The 18,252-nt window shown below is 46.4% G+C and overlaps 2 protein-coding genes across 8 annotated transcripts in view; both read left to right on the plus strand.

The window, feature by feature from the left end:
• The window catches only part of RCAN1 (regulator of calcineurin 1), a 98,637-nt gene extending 95,158 nt beyond the window's left edge, over window positions 1–3,479 (plus strand). For all 6 annotated transcript variants that reach the window (XM_025379035.1, XM_025379040.1, XM_025379038.1 and 3 more), the window contains exon 4: window positions 1,709–3,479. In XM_025379035.1, the coding sequence (XP_025234820.1) occupies window positions 1,709–1,881 (173 nt within the window). In that variant the 3' untranslated portion in view covers window positions 1,882–3,479. The remainder of the gene's footprint in view (window positions 1–1,708) is intronic.
• Window positions 3,480–8,626: 5,147 nt separating this feature from the next.
• Window positions 8,627–18,252, plus strand: part of KCNE1 (potassium voltage-gated channel subfamily E regulatory subunit 1) — a 62,082-nt gene continuing 52,456 nt past the window's right edge. The window contains exon 1 of one of the 2 annotated variants that reach the window (XM_025380058.1): window positions 8,627–8,851. The gene's annotated coding sequence lies outside the window, so the exon portion shown is untranslated. The remainder of the gene's footprint in view (window positions 8,852–18,252) is intronic. The other variant, XM_025380057.1, reaches the window with a different exon arrangement.

Here is an 18,252-nt window from a genome sequence, read left to right on the forward strand (position 1 = left end):
TACCTTTTTCAGTGCAGTTATAATAACATTTCAGTCCCACGTGTGATAGAGAAAAGACCACCACCTTCCTTATAAGTAAAAGTATCTTCCAAGTTTAGAGGAATAACCAGTGTGGCTGGAGGTAGGAAGCTCTGCTGGGCCACTCTTGCCCGGTGGAAATCAGTCATGTGATGGGCACACAGTGGTTGATGAGGTGCCTCCTCGCTTAGCTGAACTGCAAATAAATCCCAAGCACAGGCCAGGCCGGGTGACTCACGCCTGTAATCCCAGCACTTTGGAAGGCTGAGGCAGGCGGATCACAAGGTCAGGAGATCAAGACCATCGTGGCCAACATGGTGAAACCCTGTCTCTACTAAAAATACAAAAATTAGCTGAGTATGGTGTCATGCGCCTGTAGTCCCAGCTACTTGGGAGGCTGAGGCAGGAGAATCACTTGAACCCAGGAGGCAGAGGTTGCAGTGAGCTAAGATCTTGTTACTGCACTCCAGCGTGGGCAACAGAGCGAGATTCTGTCTCCAAAAAAAAAAAAAAACACACAAAGAAAGAGAGAGAGAAAGAAAGAGAGAGAGAGAAGAAAAGAAAAGAAAAAAGAAATCCCAAGCACAAAGCCCTGAAGGAAAACTCACCTTGAGGCCACACCCTGTGGGTGTAGCAGGTTGAAGCAAACCTCCTGCCCCTATTTCAGATCCCTGCCCAGCATCACACCAGTAACAATGGAGCCTCAATTCTTACACATCTTTCTAGGTGACATGGGTTGGACAAGCATGTGGTGAGCCGGGTTCTCAGTGCCTCGGGCACTCACTCATGCTGTTAGCTCCATGAAGTCAATACCTTTACCATCTCCTTTACCGAGAAGGGAACTGAGGTGCACAGGGAAGCAGAATAAAGTGCCTATGAGCCCTGGGTACTAAGGAGCCAGGCTCAGAGCTGCCTTCACGAGCACCAGAGATGCACACTCTTCCTGTGGCCAGAGCGGCACCCCAACGGGAGGCCCCAGCCCCTTCATTCTACATTGCCGGGTTTTTCAGTTGCAAAGCTCACCCTACCCTTGCTGGATCAGAGTGACCTGAAATTGGCCAACCTGGTAGAACTCAGGCTGACACAGAACAGCAGGGCACTCCTGGTCCCGGGGATTAGAAGTTGTTCTAAGGAAAGGATGCCGAGGTCAAAACGTTCCCAGAGTGCCTGGCTCCGTGCAGCCACCCCTGCGCCTGCTGCAGGGCCTCCGTGACTCCCTTCCTGGGCGTGCACTGCGACCCTCCAACAGGAGCCCCACGAGGGAGGCCCAGGATTCTGTTTCCAAATGTGCTTCTTCATCCATCTTTTTCCTGAACCGAAGTTTCTCACGTTCACACTTGAGGAAATGCTGACGGAAGGGGAGTTCTCTGGGTAGTTTAGATGTCTGGTGGACACGCGAAGTGTAACTAGAAAATGAGAAGTATAACTAGAAAAATTCCTTCTATACTTTTCATGTGCCTGGACTCCCAGAATGTTTGACTAAAAACAGAGCCATGCACAGTGGAAATATCTCTTTTTCTGAATGAGCTAGCAAAGATTTACAAACCCAAAATATATCTGGCTGTCTCTCTCAGCCCAATCGAATGGTCACGAGCAGCTGGCCCAGCAGAGCCCTGAATGCTCTTTTATGTTTGCCTTTTGACTCCCAAGGACTTGTCGGAGTGACCCTGCAATTATTTTCTTTCCTTAGGGGAAAAGTATGAATTGCACGCAGCGACTGACACCACTCCCAGCGTGGTGGTCCACGTATGTGAGAGTGATCAAGAGAAGGAGGAAGAAGAGGAAATGGAAAGAATGAAGAGACCCAAGCCAAAAATTATCCAGACCAGGAGGCCGGAGTACACGCCGATCCACCTCAGCTGAACTGGCACGCGACGAGGACGCATTCCAAATCATACTCGCGGGAGGAATCTTTTACTGTGGAGGTGGCTGGTCACGACTTCTTCAGAGGTGGCAGCCGAGATCGGGGTGGCAGAAATCCCAGTTCATGTTGCTCAGAAGAGAATCAAGGCCATGTCCCCTTGTTCTAATGCTGCACACCAGTTACTGTTCATGGCACCCGAGAATGACTTGGGCCAATCACTGAGTTTGTGGTGATCGCACAAGGACATTTGGGACTGTCTTGAGAAAACCGATAATGATAGTGTTTTGTACTTGTTCTTTTCTGGTAGGTTCTGTCTGTGCCAAGGGCAGGTTGATCAGTGGGCTCAGGAGAGAGCTTCCTGTTTCTAAGCAGCCTGCAGGGCCACTCTCTACTGGTAGGAAGAGGTACCACAGGAAGCCGCCTAGTGCAGAGAGGTTGTGAAAACAGCAGCAATGCAATGTGGAAATTGTAGCGTTTCCTTTCTTCCCTCATGTTCTCATGTTTGTGCATGTATATTACTGATTTTCAAGACTAACCTCTGTTCGTATATAAAGTTAAACCATTGTTGTTTTACTTATTTTGGGAAGCCAGGAAAGCGTTTGGAAAATGTATCACCTTTCCCAGATTCTAGGATTCTCGACTCTCTTTGCAACAGCACTCGCTTGCAGAACTCTCCTGGAATACATTCACTCGGCATCCTCAACTGTGCAATGTATAACTTGTGCTTTTGCAAAAGAAGTTGATCTGAAATTCCTCTGTAGAGTTTAGCTTATACAATTCACAGAATAGCAGTTTCACTGCCAACTTTTAGTGGGTGAGAAATTTTAGTTGAGGTGTTTGGGGATGGACCTCAGTTTCTGTTATTTCTTTTATGTGGTGGTTTCTATACATGAATCATAGCCAAAAACTTTTTGGGAAACTGTTGGCTGAGATAGTTGGTTTTTTACCCCACTAAGACATCAAGATACACTTGTAAATAAAGCTGATAGCATATATTCATGCCTGTTGTACACTTGGGTGAAAAGTATGGCGGTGGGAGACTAAGATATATTAACCTACCTGTGAATCGTATGTTGTAGAAAAAGCTGTTCCCATGTCTAACAGGACTTGAATTCAAAGCATGTCAAGTGGATAGTAGATCTGTGGCGATATGAGAGGGATGCAGTGCCTTTCCCCGTTAATTCCTGATGGAATTGTTATACTAGGTTAACATTTGTAATTTTTTTCTAGTTGTAATGTGTATGTCTGGTAAATAGGGATTATATTTTGGCCTTACAATACCATAACAAAGTTTGTCATTTTGAAATACCTAATGCCAAGTAACAATGCATGCTTTGGCAATTTGGAAGATGGTTTTTTCTTTGAGAAGCCAATATGTTTGCATTAAATGCTTTGATTGTTCATATCAAGAAATCGATTGAACGTTCTCAAACCCTGTTTACGGTACTTGGTAAAAGGGAGCCTGTTCGGGAGAGACCATTGCATCGCTGTCCAAGTGTTTCTAGTTAAGTGCTTTTAAACTGGAGAGGCTAACCTCAAAATATTTTTTTTAACTGCATTCTATAATAAATGGGCACAGTATGCTCCTTACAGAAAAGTTGTCATTTTATTTCTAGAATAAATCTGTGAACCTTTTAAATTCTGCAGTTTAAAAGGCTTTTAAACCTTTTTAAACATTTTAAATTCAGGAGGACACATGCCTTTGTCAATTTGAGCTTGGAAACTGCTGATTCTGTGCTGTGGTTCACAGAGGGTCCACCACACTAAGAATGCGTCACTTGCAAAAGAAGAAAATGGATAAAACTGAAATCAGAACTTTGAGTATTTCCTTTGTACAGGTAGATGCTACTATGATGAAACCCCTGTTCATCAGCACCTCCACAAAACAGCAATCGTTTTGGTCATTTGAAGAGCTTCTTTTCTATTAGAAAAGATGTCCATGGAAGATGCTAAGTTATAAAAGCCAGTTCTCTTCGGAAGATACATCTGTAAGCCTTCTGTTTAATCTCTGGCAGCTTTTTCCCCGAAACTCTCCTTTCAAATGGTGGTGACCTTCCTGGGAAGCCCACAAAGGCCTAAGTAACCCAGTGTTTATTTGCCAAAATCTAGGAGATGACATTAATCCTGACCGTCATTAGCATTAGGCATTTATCTATGAAAAGTCACATGCTACCTTTTTTTCCCTTTCTTGAGAACCATCATCCTGTCATTTCCAAGAGCATTTGCACATTTTCAAGCCATATATGTTCAAGGTTTAATCGTGCTGGAAAATCCACACTTCAATCAAGTTGGTCAAATCTGATTATTGGACAGATTCAGGCATTGACGCCCCCTAAGGACAGGCAGGAAATATTTCCAAATAGAGACTCTCAGCAGGTCCCCTTAGATAAAGGAGGGAAAAATCAGCGATCCCACTGCCGGTGAAGCCAATAGACCTTAGAATTGAAACACAAGTCAAGGAACAGGCTCACTCAGGACACCCTATTTCTTTTGAGTTGTTCTGTGGCAGCCTCAGCTGAAATTGTAAAACCAATAATGCATGAAGTTTCTGGTTCCCAGGCTGGTAGACCTGAAAGTCACTGAATCATGAATGTGCCTAGGACCCATGCATTGCTTTGTAGGAGAGGGGTTCAGTAAAATGTGAAACGACCGACATTCAACAGGCAGAATCATGCAGGATGCACACGTGGCCATTGATTGAAAGTGTTTCTTCAGCAGGCTTTGATAGAATATATTACTAATGTGATGGGAAACAGCTTAGGGCCATGCAAGAAAAGAAAGTCAGCCCCTGGAAACGAGTGACTAAATCAAAGCGAAGGGCAGTAGATGGAGAGGGGCCCAGCAATTCACGGAGCAATTCAGATGCAGGCTATAAACATTGATTTCAAGTCAGCAGGCATTTAGGATTTTACATTTCCAGAATATTGTGTGTGAATTGCTGCCCACAGGAGATTTGGGTTTTCAGAGAGTTTTAATTTTATGTGAAATGTACAGAACTCACTACAAAGTAAATCGATTTTCTCATACGTTAAATTGCAGGAGATTAAAAGCACTCTATGGACATGTTATGACCAAAAGTCATAGAAAGCCGAAGTCTGTCACACTTCACAGTGCCCGCAGAACCCGCGGAAAGTGTGCCTGGGTACCATAGGTGCATATCCAGTAACATTCACCCAAAGGTCAGCAACTCAGGTGGAAACCGCATACATAATTACCCTAAAAAATTATTCAGGAAGAAGGTCCACTACAAGTAACAAGTACTCTTCCCTCCTGCTTCTCTGGCCTCTTGATTCTAAAGTAGAACATGGAGGAAACTTTTCAAGTATATCAGCAATCCTTAATTCACATCTGAAATTCTCACTCCGTGACTCACCAAAAGTTACACGGCAATCAGGTAGATGGATTTGCTTCTCACATACCTCATTTTCTTCCACAATCCTTCCCTGCTGTTCGTGAAATGTCATTTCAATCATAGCTATGTTTATGAAAGACAGAAGGAAATTATTCACAAGTGATTGAGGTACGCTGCCTGGGCCCACCGTTTCTCCTTCTGTCAGGATTCTGATGAGGGACTTGGTGACCCTTCTACACAGCGAACGAGTGCCAAGTACATGCAGTGGCCACTGCTCAAATCCCTCTTTCAAGAGTGTCAGGGCCTTCCTGGCTGACATTTGTACTCTGGCAGCGCAGAATTTTCAGTGTTTTTAACTTACCGTGTTATCTCTTTTCTCCGCCTAGAAAATTATCTCACTGTCCCAGCCCGGCCCTGCTAACCCCACAATGAGCCCCACGATGTCCTGCTCACCCTGTTCAAATTACCAGCAGCTACCTCTGTGCCAGCCACAGAACACGTTTTGAGGGGCTGATTTTCTTTCCTTGCATGGCCCTAAGCTGTTTCTCATCAGATTAGTCATATATTCTATCAAAACCCATTGAAAAAACACTTTCAATCAGTGGCAAAGCGTGCATTCTGCACATTTCTGCCTGTTGAATGTCGGTCGTTTCACATTTTACTGAACCCCTCTCCTACAAAACAATGTGTGGGTCCTGGGTATGTTCATGACACAGTGACTTTCAAACCCATCAGCCTGGGAACCCAGAAACTTCGTGCATTATTGGTTTCACAATAAGCGTTATTGAAACGATTGACTCTTTAATATTTCTCCTGCAGGTGTCCATTAGGAATGTCTCTTCCCCCTGAGAATCACTGCCAGTTACTCCCGCTGGGTCTCCCATCATGCCCCCTTCTTTTCCATTGTATGGCATATTTTCTTTTTTATCATAATTGTTAAGTTGTTTGTCTTCCCTGTTGAGGCATAATTTGGGTAGAAGTGGGATTCCTGGTAGCCAGTGACTCATAGTAGACATTCAACATGCAAGTGGATTGGATAGACGGAAGGACAGATGGATAGATGGAAAGACAGACGGATGGATGGATGGATGGATGGATGGGGATTTGGGAGGAAGAGGAGTGAGCAGGCACCGAAAAGAATAGACGAATAATGAGGCTTGTTCCCTCTCCCTAGTCAGAAGGGCCAGTAAGCAGCTTAGAGCTTTAATCCCACAAATTGTCAGGCAGCTGGTACAAGAGCAGTGAGAGAGAGAGAGAGAGAGAGAGGGAGAGAGAGAGACCCTGTGGTAGGTTATGGTCATCAGTGAGAAAGAAAAAAAAAAAACCTTTGTTTCAAAACTCTCCTCAAAACAGATGATTGACTGGAGGGTGCGGCACAAAGGAACTTGTCAGGTGACGGGGACATTCTGTGTCTGGACACAGCGATGCAGGAAGCTGGGTAAAGACACCGTCATGGTAACAGCTGTATACATCTGTTGAAAACTCATCAAACTTATAATAATTAGAAAGGGTACATTTTGCTTCATGTAAAGTATGCCTCAATAAAGTGTATTTGATTTTAAAATCAGGATAAAGGAAAAAAACATTTATCCTGGATAATGGGCAGGAATTGGGGAGAAGGTCTTAATTGTCATCATATCGTTTTTAAAACATTTTTCAAATGTGTAATGCTTTGATGACATTCTTAAGACACATTATACAGCAAGGCAAAGCAGCATCCCAAATGAGAGAATGAACATTCTAATAAATATTTTCTGTAAGACACTGATATGTCTATGACTATTTGCTAAATTTAAAAATCAACTTGGACCATATTTACTCCCTTAAAGTCTAATAGACGACTAATTTCTTATATGTTCAGAACCAATATGTTGCTACTTTAAGAAGAGCATACATAGGTACGCTCGGCCCTCTGTGTCTAAGGCTTCTGCATCTGTGGATTCAACCAACCATGGACTGAAAATATTCCAAAAATAAAATAAAATTAATGAAACAACAATAAAAATAAAACAAATAAAAAATGCCAGGTAGCAACTACTTACAAAACATTTACAGAGTATTAAGTGTTAGAAGTAATCAAGAGATTATTTAAATCACCATCTATGATTGGCTGATATGCCTAGGTTATGTGCAAATACTGTGCCACTATATATAAAGAACTTGAACACTCACAAATTTTGGTATCTGCAGGGGATTCCGGAACCAACCCCCATGGATACCAAGAGATGACTATATATAAAATACTGAAAGAGGCACGGAGAGTGATTTTCAGGCCTCTACCTAAAGCCCTGAATATTAGAAATGACTGAATTTCTTCTCAAGAAGGAAATTACGCCATACACCAGTGTTGCCACACACCCAGAGAACAAGATGACCCGACGCCCCAGCCTGGTCATGCCACATGAGCTGAGCAGTGGGTGGGCCATTGAGCCAGTGACAGAAATCACAAATTACAAAACATCAGAGTCCTTTCTGGAAATAAGTCTTCCTCTCCAGGGAGCAACACATTTGACACTTGACTGGGATACACTACCGGATGCTCCAAGGGTAATGGTTCTTAAGAAGGCAGAAGCGATGGTGACCAACAGACCTCCTTAAAGGCTCAGACGCTGGAGACCTTCCTACTCCTCTCGACCATGCTAGGATGACTACAGCAGAGTCCCTGAGTCCTTTGATGCAAGGGTCCAGGTGAGTTCGAAGGAGAGCCATACAAGGCCGGGCAGACAGACCCATGGTGATGGCTGTCCATGCTGTTCAAGGGAATTCTAGATTCAGGCCATGTGGCAAGGTCACCTTGAGGGACATGCTTTGCTGTAAGCTCAGCTCAAGTGTGTCTGAACCCTCCTCACTTCTTCCAACTGCAGAAGCACATGGAGAAGGGGGAGAAAGGGTTTTCCGCCTCCTAAAATGAGGGCAGCGTGGTGAAGAGCCTCATCATGCCCCACCCAGGTCCCGTGTGCAGGGCAGGGCAGTGCCTGTTTAGCAGGCCAGACCTCAAACTGCTGCTCTGTAGGATGTCAGGGCCTCACACGCAGGCTCCTATCAGCTGGCTGTCTTGGCAAGAGGGCCCTGGTACAGCACTGTCTTCATCAGAGAAAATCACACCCTGCATAATTTGTAACAGACAGAAATGCATGTGGCTCATGGTTCTGGAGACTGGGAAGCCCAGGATTAAGGGGCCACATCTGGCAAAGGCCTTCTTGCCACGACAGGGTGGACAGCATCACATGGTTGTGGAAGGAGGGGTGGGCGGGGAGGGGGGAGAGAGAGAGAGAGAGAGAGAGAGAGAGAACAAGAGAGAGAGAATCCATTCATAAGGGTGGAGCCCTTATGACTAAACATGTCCCATTAGGTCCCACCTCCCAACACTGTTGCTTTGGGGATTAAGTTTCCAACAGGTTTTTTTCAAACCTTAGCAACCACCAAACAGACAAACCCTTCGGCCTGTCCTGGAGGGCGTTGAGTGGCATGGCCTGGAGCTCACCCAGGGGAACCGTGCTCAGGAGGAGGAGACCAGAAGTTCTGAGAAGTTCCTAAGACCACCTGAAGAGAAGGAGCCTGCTGCCAATGGTGTGGACACCGCAGTGTGCTTGAGGAGCCTTCAGAAACGAGAACGGGTAGGAAAAGGGGGTTGCACAGACCCTTTCCTCAGTGAGGCACCCTCTGCTGCCACTCTCATGCCCACCCTGACATCGGGCTAAAGGGGAGGCACTCATCCACTGACAGGCGCCAGGCTGTCCTGGGCCTGGCACACCCTGGCCTTGTACACCCACTCTCCACACCTCTGCCCCCACCCTCCCAGGGGCAGGGCAGGGCTCCCCTGCAGAGACACAGGGCAAAGAGGGAGAGAGAAGGCCTCAGGCCAGGGCATGGCCTAGTGCCTCCCAGCGCCAGGTCCTGACAGCCTGAGAGAGCTGGAATCAAGGAAGGCGATCCTGGGCCCCAGACAGACGTGGGTGAGCTTCAGCCTCTGGTGGCTGCATACCAGCCAGGGCAGCAGCGCCCCCTCCTGCCTGTGTTGAGCTGTGTGGGCTGCAGGAGGACTAAGGAGAGTTTAAAGGAGGCAGGCAGTGAGGGAGGAAGTATCCCAGGTAGAGGCTGAAGCTTTAAGGAGGATGGGAGGGGAGGCTTCACCCGGAAGGAGCTTGTGGAGCAAGGGCCTGAAGGAAACTGGGGAGAGAGCCTGAGTATCTTTGGTAACTGGGAAGACAGCATTCCAGGCAAAGGGAAAAGAAGAGAGGCTCTCGGGCGAGTGTGCACCCACCATGTCTGGCCACATAGAGGAGGACCCTGGGGCTGGAGGGGAGGAAGGAGGGGAGAATGGAAAGTGAGGCCAGAGGTGACCTGGTCAGGACCTTAGGGGCCGTGTGGGAGAAGGTGAGGGGCTCAGCGGGTGGGTGTCATGGGTGTGAAGAGGTAAGTCCCTCGTCACCAGTCAGCAGAGCGTTCCCTGGGCTCAGCTGAAGTCCTGCTGGAGTGTGTGCCCCCTGGGCCAGAGGGGACAGGATTGGTGGGAATAAAGTTGTGAGTTTGGGGTTGTGGTGAGCAGAGTGCTAAGTGAGCCCCCAGCACTCCCACTTCCACACGAGGGGTGAACTGGCCCTGCACATGCTCTCCTTGAGTGTGGGCAGGACAACCCTCTCTGCCTACTACAGTTCAGCACTCATACTACAATGGGACAGTGCTTCTGTGATTACATTCCTTTATAGGAAAAATTGATTTTGCAGATGTAGGTAAGATCCGGACTCATTTGACTTTGAGTTTATCAAGAAGGAAGATTAACAGACACAGGGGCTACTTGAGAGTGGATGGTGGAAGGAGGAAGAGGATCAGAAAAAATAACTACTGGGTACTAAGTTTAGTACCTGGGTGATGAAATAATCTGTACAACAAACCCCCGTGACACAAGTTGACCTATGTAACAAACCTGCACATGTACGCCTGAACATAAAATAAAAGTTAAAAAAGGGGTGGGGTGTGGTGGCTCACGCCTGTAATCCCAGCACTTTGGGAGGCCAAGGCGAGCGGATCACGAGGTCAGGAGATGGAGACCATCCTGGCTAACACGGCGAAACCCCATCTCTACTAAAAATACAAAAAAACTAGCCAGCATGGTGGTGGGCGCCTGTAGTCCCAGCTACTTAGGAGGCTGAGGCAGGAGAATGGCGTGAACCCGGGAGGTGGAGCTTGCAGTGAGCCGAGATTGGGCCACGACAGTCCGGCCTGGGTGACACAGTGAGACTCCATCTCAAAAAAAAAAAAAAAAGTTAAAAAAAAAGAAGAAAGATTATCCTGGTGGGCCTGACTGAATCAGGTGAGCCCTGAGAGGACACTGGAGGCAACAGTGGCACCCCCTGCTGGCCTGGAGCTGCCACAAGGTGAGGGAGGGGGCCGTGTGGCCAGGACTTGAGAGCAGCCTCTAGAAGCTGAGGATGGCCCCCCACTAGCAGCCAGCAAGGAAGAGGGTACCTCCGTCCTACAACCACAAGGAAATGGATTCTTCTAACACTACATGTGTTCTGGTGAGTTCCGCATTAGTTCAGATGAGACCACAGCTCTGGCTGCCACCTTGATTTCAACCTGGTGAGACCCTGAGCAGAGGACCTAGCTAACCCACACCTGCAGTTCTGACCCACAGAAACCGAGATGATGAATTTGGGCTGTTCTGATCCACAGAAACCAAGGTGATGAATTTGTGTTGCTTTAAACCTCCACAAAGTAGTGTGAGAAAATACACAGTAGTTGTTTTATACCACTACATTTTTAGGTGGTTTGTTATCACGGTGGAGAATTGAAACACCAATTTAAATCCTTTCTCAGCTAATTTTGTACCATTAGTGAAGCATAAACCCTCCAAACCGTAGTACTATAGTCAAGAAAACCACCTGCTTCTATGCGTGAGAAGAACACTTGGGTGAACACATCAATAAAAAGGGTGAAGAAGGAACTCTAGCTGTGTTGCATTTTGCATCATTTATATTCACTTCTACGACTATTTTTCTAATACTATCCAATGACTGTGTTCTCTCTTTTTGCATGCTTTCTATTAAAAAATTAAAATTAAAATTAAAATTAAAAAAACCCAGGCCAGGCACAGTGGCTCACACCTGTAATCTCAGCACTTTGGGAGGCCGAGGCGGGCGGATCACCTGAGGTCAGGAGTCCAAGACCAGCCTGGCCAACGTGACAAAACCCCGTCTCTACTAAAAATACAAAAATTAGCCGGATGTGATGGCATGCGCCTGTAATCCCAGCTACTCAGGAAGCTGAAACAGGAGAATTGCTTGAATCCAGGAGGCGGAGTTTGCAGTGAGCTGAGATGGTGCATTGCACTCCAGCCTGGGTGACAGCGCAAGACTCAGTCTAAATAAATAAATAAATAATACATAAAATAAAATCCAGCCAGTGCAGTGGCTCATGCTTATAATCCCAGCACTTTGGAAAGCCGAGGCAGGCAGATGGCTTGAGCCCAGGAGTTTGAGACCAGCCTGGACAACATGGTGAAACCCTGCCTCTACAAAAAAAAAAAAAAAAAAAAAAAAAAGCTAGGTGTGGTGGCACACACCTATAGTCCCAGCTACTCTGGAGGCTGAGGGCTGAGGTGGGAGAATTGCTTGAGCCCAGGAGGCAGAGGCTGTGATGAGCTGAGTTTGTACCACTGCACTCCAGCCTGGACGACAGAGCAAGACCCTGTCTCAAAAAAAAGAACCCAAAAGCAACAAACCGTCTTGATTGTTCTGAAGCCTTTCAAGAGCAATCACCTCATACATGTTCTTCCAGAAACACCAGCAGCATGCATGAAACAAAGTAGCTGACCTAGACCTAAGGTGATGTGTGAAGCTCCTCGTGTGCCTCTGAAGAAAGACGGTGTATAATTCCAGGTAGTGGTGTCGGTATGCACGGTATTTGCTCTAGAAAGCATTCTAAAAGCCAGAGTAGAGGTCTTTGAAATGTTTTCAGAAGCATGCCATAGTTGCTAAGTCACTGGGACCCTCTCACCTCTCATATAAACTCCATTCTTATAATGCAGGGGAGCGTTTAAGGCAAAGGCTTTGCAGTAAGCTGAATGTGACCTGCTCAAAAAATCGTCTCTCTTCTCTAGGCCCTCTCCTGTGCAAGGGACATTCTGGGGTACCCCATCCCTCAGCCATCATTTAATCCCCCAGGCAAGATATTTGAGGCTGACTCGCAGGTTTGTGGTTATTTCTGTCATCATTAGAGATGTGCTTTATTTCTTTCAGAAAGAAGTCTTGATGAGCTTACGGGACCTGGCCCCTTGTTTGTTTCATACTCATCCTTGTGTGTTACTCAGTTGTCTCTTAGGAACTTCAGAATTGCGTATGAGCATTTTCCCCTCCAAGCTTCCTGGTGTCAATGACGAGCACTCCTGTCCACATAGTGACTCAAGCTACAGCCATAGAAGGTGTCCCCTGTCTCCCTGTACCCCACTTCAACCATTCTCAAGTCCTGGTCATTCTCTCATCTATCTTTAGGACATACCCTCATGCTCCACCCCCAGAGCCATTCTCTTAATTCAGCCCCCATCATTTCTCACTTTATTATAAGCAAAGCCTCCCCCATCCCTTCTCTACGCTACTGTCAGAGCGAGCTTTTGAAAGCATCAAGTCTTCAAGCCTATGTCTGATCATCTCCAAAGACCAGTCTCAGCCTCCTAACATGTATCCATGTACCCTGGGAATTCTTTCTCACCTCCCATAAAGACTGCAGGCATGACAGGGCGTCTGCACGTCTCTGGATGTGCCATGCTTCCCCCACCTCTATGCCTTTACATTCAATGCTTTCCTCTGACTTTCCAGCTTCGAATCATTCTTCAGGACCCTTCTTGAACATCGTGTCCTTATGGAAGCTTTGCCTGACATCGGCCCAGTCCCACCAAGCAGAACTACATGTCTCTGCTCCCGGCTCCTGCAAAGCCATTGCATTCCTCAGCACAACTTTCACCACACTGAACCGACTGCAACAGTTGGCTTCCCTGCCCATGTCCCCAGCTGGTTTGCCAATAAGTTCAATGTATTTGTTTCTGATTTCTCAGCACCTAGCAGAATGCTTGGAATGAAATAGTCACTCAATAAATATTTATTGGATGTTTTGCTTATAACTCAATTCAATTCCTTTTTCTTTAACTCTTTGTAGATGCAGATCTCCCCTGGAAGTGCTAAGCCTGGTGCTATTGAGCAATGCCAGGTCTGTCTCTTAGGTAATGGAACCTAAGGCAAAGTGGGTGACACACATAAATGTTTCACAGGGGTTGTTTTCTTGGTGGAGACAATGTAATGCGTTCACATATGGAAACTTGGGCCTGGCTTTCCCCACGTGCTGCCAGGATTGTCAGGATAGGTTGGTTCTCATCCTCCATGCCCCCTGGCTGTGTTCAAATTGTGAGCTGCCTGATCTATGGGGCCAGTGGGGTTAAGCTGAAGCAAGAAACCACAGAGTGACAAGAAGACATTTCAAAGACGTGATTGGTCTAGAAACCCAGCAATTTTCCAAAGACGTGTCCCCGTGGGATCTGTAGGGCCCAATTTGAAGAGCTGGGACAGAGGGGACATTCCTGGGTTCCCAGCCTGCAATATGGAACTGCTACAGCCACACGATTCTGAATGCACAATAGCACTTCATTCCCAAGGAATTCTCTGTAGAAAACTCAAGAACAAAATAATCTCCTAACGTAGAACATGTAACATACAAGCACTTTTACACATCACCTGACAGTAGATGTCGAAGTAATTTCAAAATAATATTCTGTTTTTAAAATCCTGTAGTTAAAAAACTTTTCCCCGCAGAGTCTACGGCCTTGCTGTGTCATATAAGCAGCACGATACACTTAGAAAGTTGCAGCAACTTGGAGGCAGGACCTTTGCTTGTCCTGGGAGGTGGGATGACTCTAGAAGATGGCCCACGCCAGGTCTTCTTTAGGATCTAGTCTGGCTTCATTTGAGCTGCAGTAACACATAAGGGTGTTTGTACTCACTTTATCTCCTTTTATTTCAAGCGAGGAGTTCAGATGTAGAAATCTACTTGGGCCACTCAGGACACACCCGCAAGGCAATCACAGGAGGTGAGCAGCTTATAGGGATTGCAGTGAGGATAAGAGGACATTTGTTTGTAGCCTGTGTCAGCTGGGCCTGCTCAGGTCTCTAAGACCTGGGTAAGATGGCTTCAAACCCCAGTCCCAAAGCTTTGGGGATGCCCTAAGCCTGGCATGATGACCACTGATCCCTGCCTCACACTCTCCCTCCGGCCTCTGCCTCCACACTTCCCAGGTAACAAAGTGTTGCTCCCTCATTGATTTCCAAAAAAAAAGGTGGTCAAGGTGGTCAGGCGTGGTGGCTCACGCCTGTAATCCCAGCTCTTTGGGAGGCCGAGGCAAGTGGATCACCTGAGGTCAGGAGTTCCAGACCAGCCTGGCCAGCATGGTGAAAGCCCATCTCTACTAAAAATACAAAAGATTAGCCGGGCGTGGTGTTGGGTGCCTGTAATACTAGCTACTTGGGAGGCTGAGGCAGGAGAATTGCTTCAACCCAAGAGGCACAGGTTGCAGTGAGCCAAGATCGCGCCATTGCACTCCAGCCTGGGTGACAGAGCGAGACCCTGTCTCAAAATAAATAAATGAATAGGAAAGAAAGAAGATCTGTGTTCTTAGTGTTTGTTTAGTTCTTAATGCCTTCACTGAGATACAACTTGCGTGTATACAATTTGCCCATTTAATGTGTATGATCAATGGTTTTTGGTCTATTCGCAGACATGTGCAATCATCACTTTGGTCAGTTTTAGAACATTTTCATCACCTCCAAAAAAATCTCCAAACCCTTTAGGTGTCACCTCCCATCTTCTTGCCCCTTCCCCCACCTCACAAGCTGAGCCCTAAGTTCCCACTAATCTACTTTCTGTTTCTATAGATTTCCCTATTCTGGACTTTCATATGAATGAATCATGTAACAGGAGGTCTTTTGTGACTGGCTTCTTTCACTTAGCCTAACATTTTTTAGGTTCATCCATGGTATATCCTGTATCAGTACTTCATCCCTTTTTATGACTGACTAACATTCCATTGTCTGGACAGACCACATTGTGTCAGTTCATTCATCAGTTGATGAGCATTTGAGTTTTGGCTACTATGAATAATGCTGCTATGCACATTTGTGTCTAAGTGTCCATGTGGACGTGTACTTTCATTTCTCTCAGGGTATATATATAGGAGTGGAATTGCTGGGTCCTGTGACATCTCTGTGTTTAACATTTGGGGAGCTGTTTTCTAAGGCAGCTGTACCGTTTTACATTGCCACCAGCAGCGTAGGAGGGTTCTGATCTTTCCACATCCTCCCAATACTTGTTCTCGGCCTTTTGTATTCTGGCCACCCTGGAGAGTGTGAAGTGGTTTCTTACTGGGGTTTGAATTTGCATTTCCCTGATCACTAGTGATGTCAAGGATCTTTTCCTGTACTTATTGGCTATTAGTTTTAGTTTGAGAGGAAGGGTCTCATCCTGTGGAACATCCTACCTTCTCACTCTCCCAACTCCTCTTCCTCACCCTCTACCCTCTGGAATCCCTCAAACACACACCCGAGTCCAGATTGTTCTCCCTCCACGACAGAGTGGCTGTCCTTTCCTCTGAAGGCCCTGTGCCCATTGATGTGGGGCCTAGGGACTGGGGATCTTTCCCATGTGGGCTCAACTGACAGAGGCAGGACTTCTCACCCCAGCTGTTTAGGCGAACGTTTCTCCATCTTCTCACATCTGACTGGACATGGGGTGTCCAGCCTACTTTTCAGAAGAATCTACTTTCTTTAGAGTAAAGCAGTGGTTTCTAAAAAAGAAGGAACCTTTGAATGATGAGACACTCACCCATGGCTGATGGCAGCTGTAATATTGTGAAATATATATTTGGTCTTCATCCATGTTTCCTGATATACAGTTGGAATCTCCAGAGTGATGAGTGTCTTTTGTATGCTAATGAGTAACGGGTGGATGAGTCCTCTAGGTAACTTCAGGATGGAGAGTGGTCGCCCATAGACCAAGGCATGATCAGAGGATTAGGACTTACAGCCCAACTCTCAAACTCCAGGGCAGGAGAGGGGCTGAAAGTTAAGCTGATCACCAATGGCCCATGATGTAGTCAGTCATGCCGGTATAATGAAGCTTCCATAAAAACCCAAAAGGGCTGAGTTTGGGGAGCTCTGCACAGCTGAACATGTGGAACTTCCTGGAGGGTGGTCCCTAGGAGGGCATGGGAGCTTCTCGGCCCTTCCCACATATCTCATCCTGTGCCTCCTTTTCAGTCGGCTGTTTATTTTACCCTTTGTAAGGTCCTTTATCATAATGATAAACATAAGCAAAGTGTTTCCCTGAATTCTGTGAGCTAACAAACTAATTGAACCAAAGTGGAGGATTGTAGGAACCTCAATTTGTAGCTGGTTGGTCAGAGGCGCAGGTCACATCCTAGGGCTTGCAACTGGTGTGCAAGGTTGGGGAGAGTCTTATGAGACTGAGCCCTCGCCCTGTGGGATTTGATGCCATCTTTGGGTAGTTAGTGTCAAAATTGAATTGAATTGCAGGGCACCTCGTTGGTGTGTGCTGCAGAATTGCTTTACTGATACGTGTAGGGGAAATCCTCACCTATCTGGTGCCAAAAGTGTGGTTCTGAGTGGTGAATGAGAACACAGAGTAGGGAAAGCCCTGTAGGCTTATGCTATCTCTAGTAGAAGCCATGGTGAGATGTATATGGAAAGCTCAGAGACTCTAAAGCCATGCCTAAGGCAAACTGCTGTGACTTTAAAAAGAGTGTTGTGACCTCTGATCATGTGTCATTACCAGCCTTGGCTGAATTACGGGCTCAGGCCAGTTCCCTTAGCATGTCTTTGCGTTTCACATGTGTCCACAGACAACAATGGACAGTAGCTCTCCAATGCACTCATGTTGACTGATAGAGGAATGAATACGTCAAGTTATGAGGTGGAGTCAGGTGAGTGAGTGCAGGGGCTGGAGCTGGCTCTCCTAATCATAGCCCAGGGTGAGCTCCATCCAGGTAGGCACAAGAGGGAATTATTAGGAATGACAAGAGTCTAACGTAAGTCCACACCCATATAAAGGACAGGACATGTCTTGGGATGAAAAGCCAATCTAGGTTTTGGCCTTTATTCCTGATTGGTGTCAGGAGGTGAGAAACTAACAAGCTGGATGAATTTGGCAAATGGGCAAGTCATTTTCAGGCCAGTTCCTTCATCTTTTGGAATCGTTCATTCATTCATTCACTCATTCTCTGAACAGTTATTGAGTACAGCTAGGTGCCTGACACAGTGCTAAAACTAGGTATAGAGATGAATTGAAGTCCTTATAATCCAACCAGGACTGGATTAGGAACCAAAAGGAAGGACTAGACCACCCTTCTACCCAAGGAGGCCCAAGACAAGCTCGATTAGCAAGCTGATGCTAATGCTGATTGTTGACAGATGGGAGGGTCTCTGATACATAAACCAAAAAAGGCAAGGTATTTTAGAGAGCTGGCACAACCGCAAAAGCATGCATGAATGGAGTTCATCTACTCTGTCCCCGATACCCATGACATCAACATTCCTGCAGTAAGGTATCGGACTCCCAGGTTCACACCCACTGGTTGGTGACAACACCAAGTTCAAAGCCCACCTTGCAATCTAGTGATTCCCCAGGGCATACAGACAATGGTGCACATTGTTACTACAGTCCAGAGTGTAGCTCAGGTGCACCTTGACTGGAGATTAGCAGGTATCATTCTTTAACCAGAAGAAGTCCTGGACATTCAGCTGCAGAGCGGGGGCCTGCTAGGGGTGAGATCATAGTATGGGGCTGGGTTCTTGCATCTGGGCTTGTTTCTGGGCACAGGCCTGGGGCCCATGTACTTAGAGCTTTGTTTTGTCTATCAACCCTTACACCCTCAGGTTCTGCTAGTTCTTCTCCCATACACTAACCAACCACCACCTCTTGGACCCAAAGACTATAAACCTTCTCATCCAGCTCTATC

The sequence above is a fragment of the Theropithecus gelada genome, chromosome 3 (assembly GCF_003255815.1).
Source record: "Theropithecus gelada isolate Dixy chromosome 3, Tgel_1.0, whole genome shotgun sequence".
In the NCBI taxonomy this organism is placed as follows: domain Eukaryota; kingdom Metazoa; phylum Chordata; class Mammalia; order Primates; family Cercopithecidae; genus Theropithecus; species Theropithecus gelada.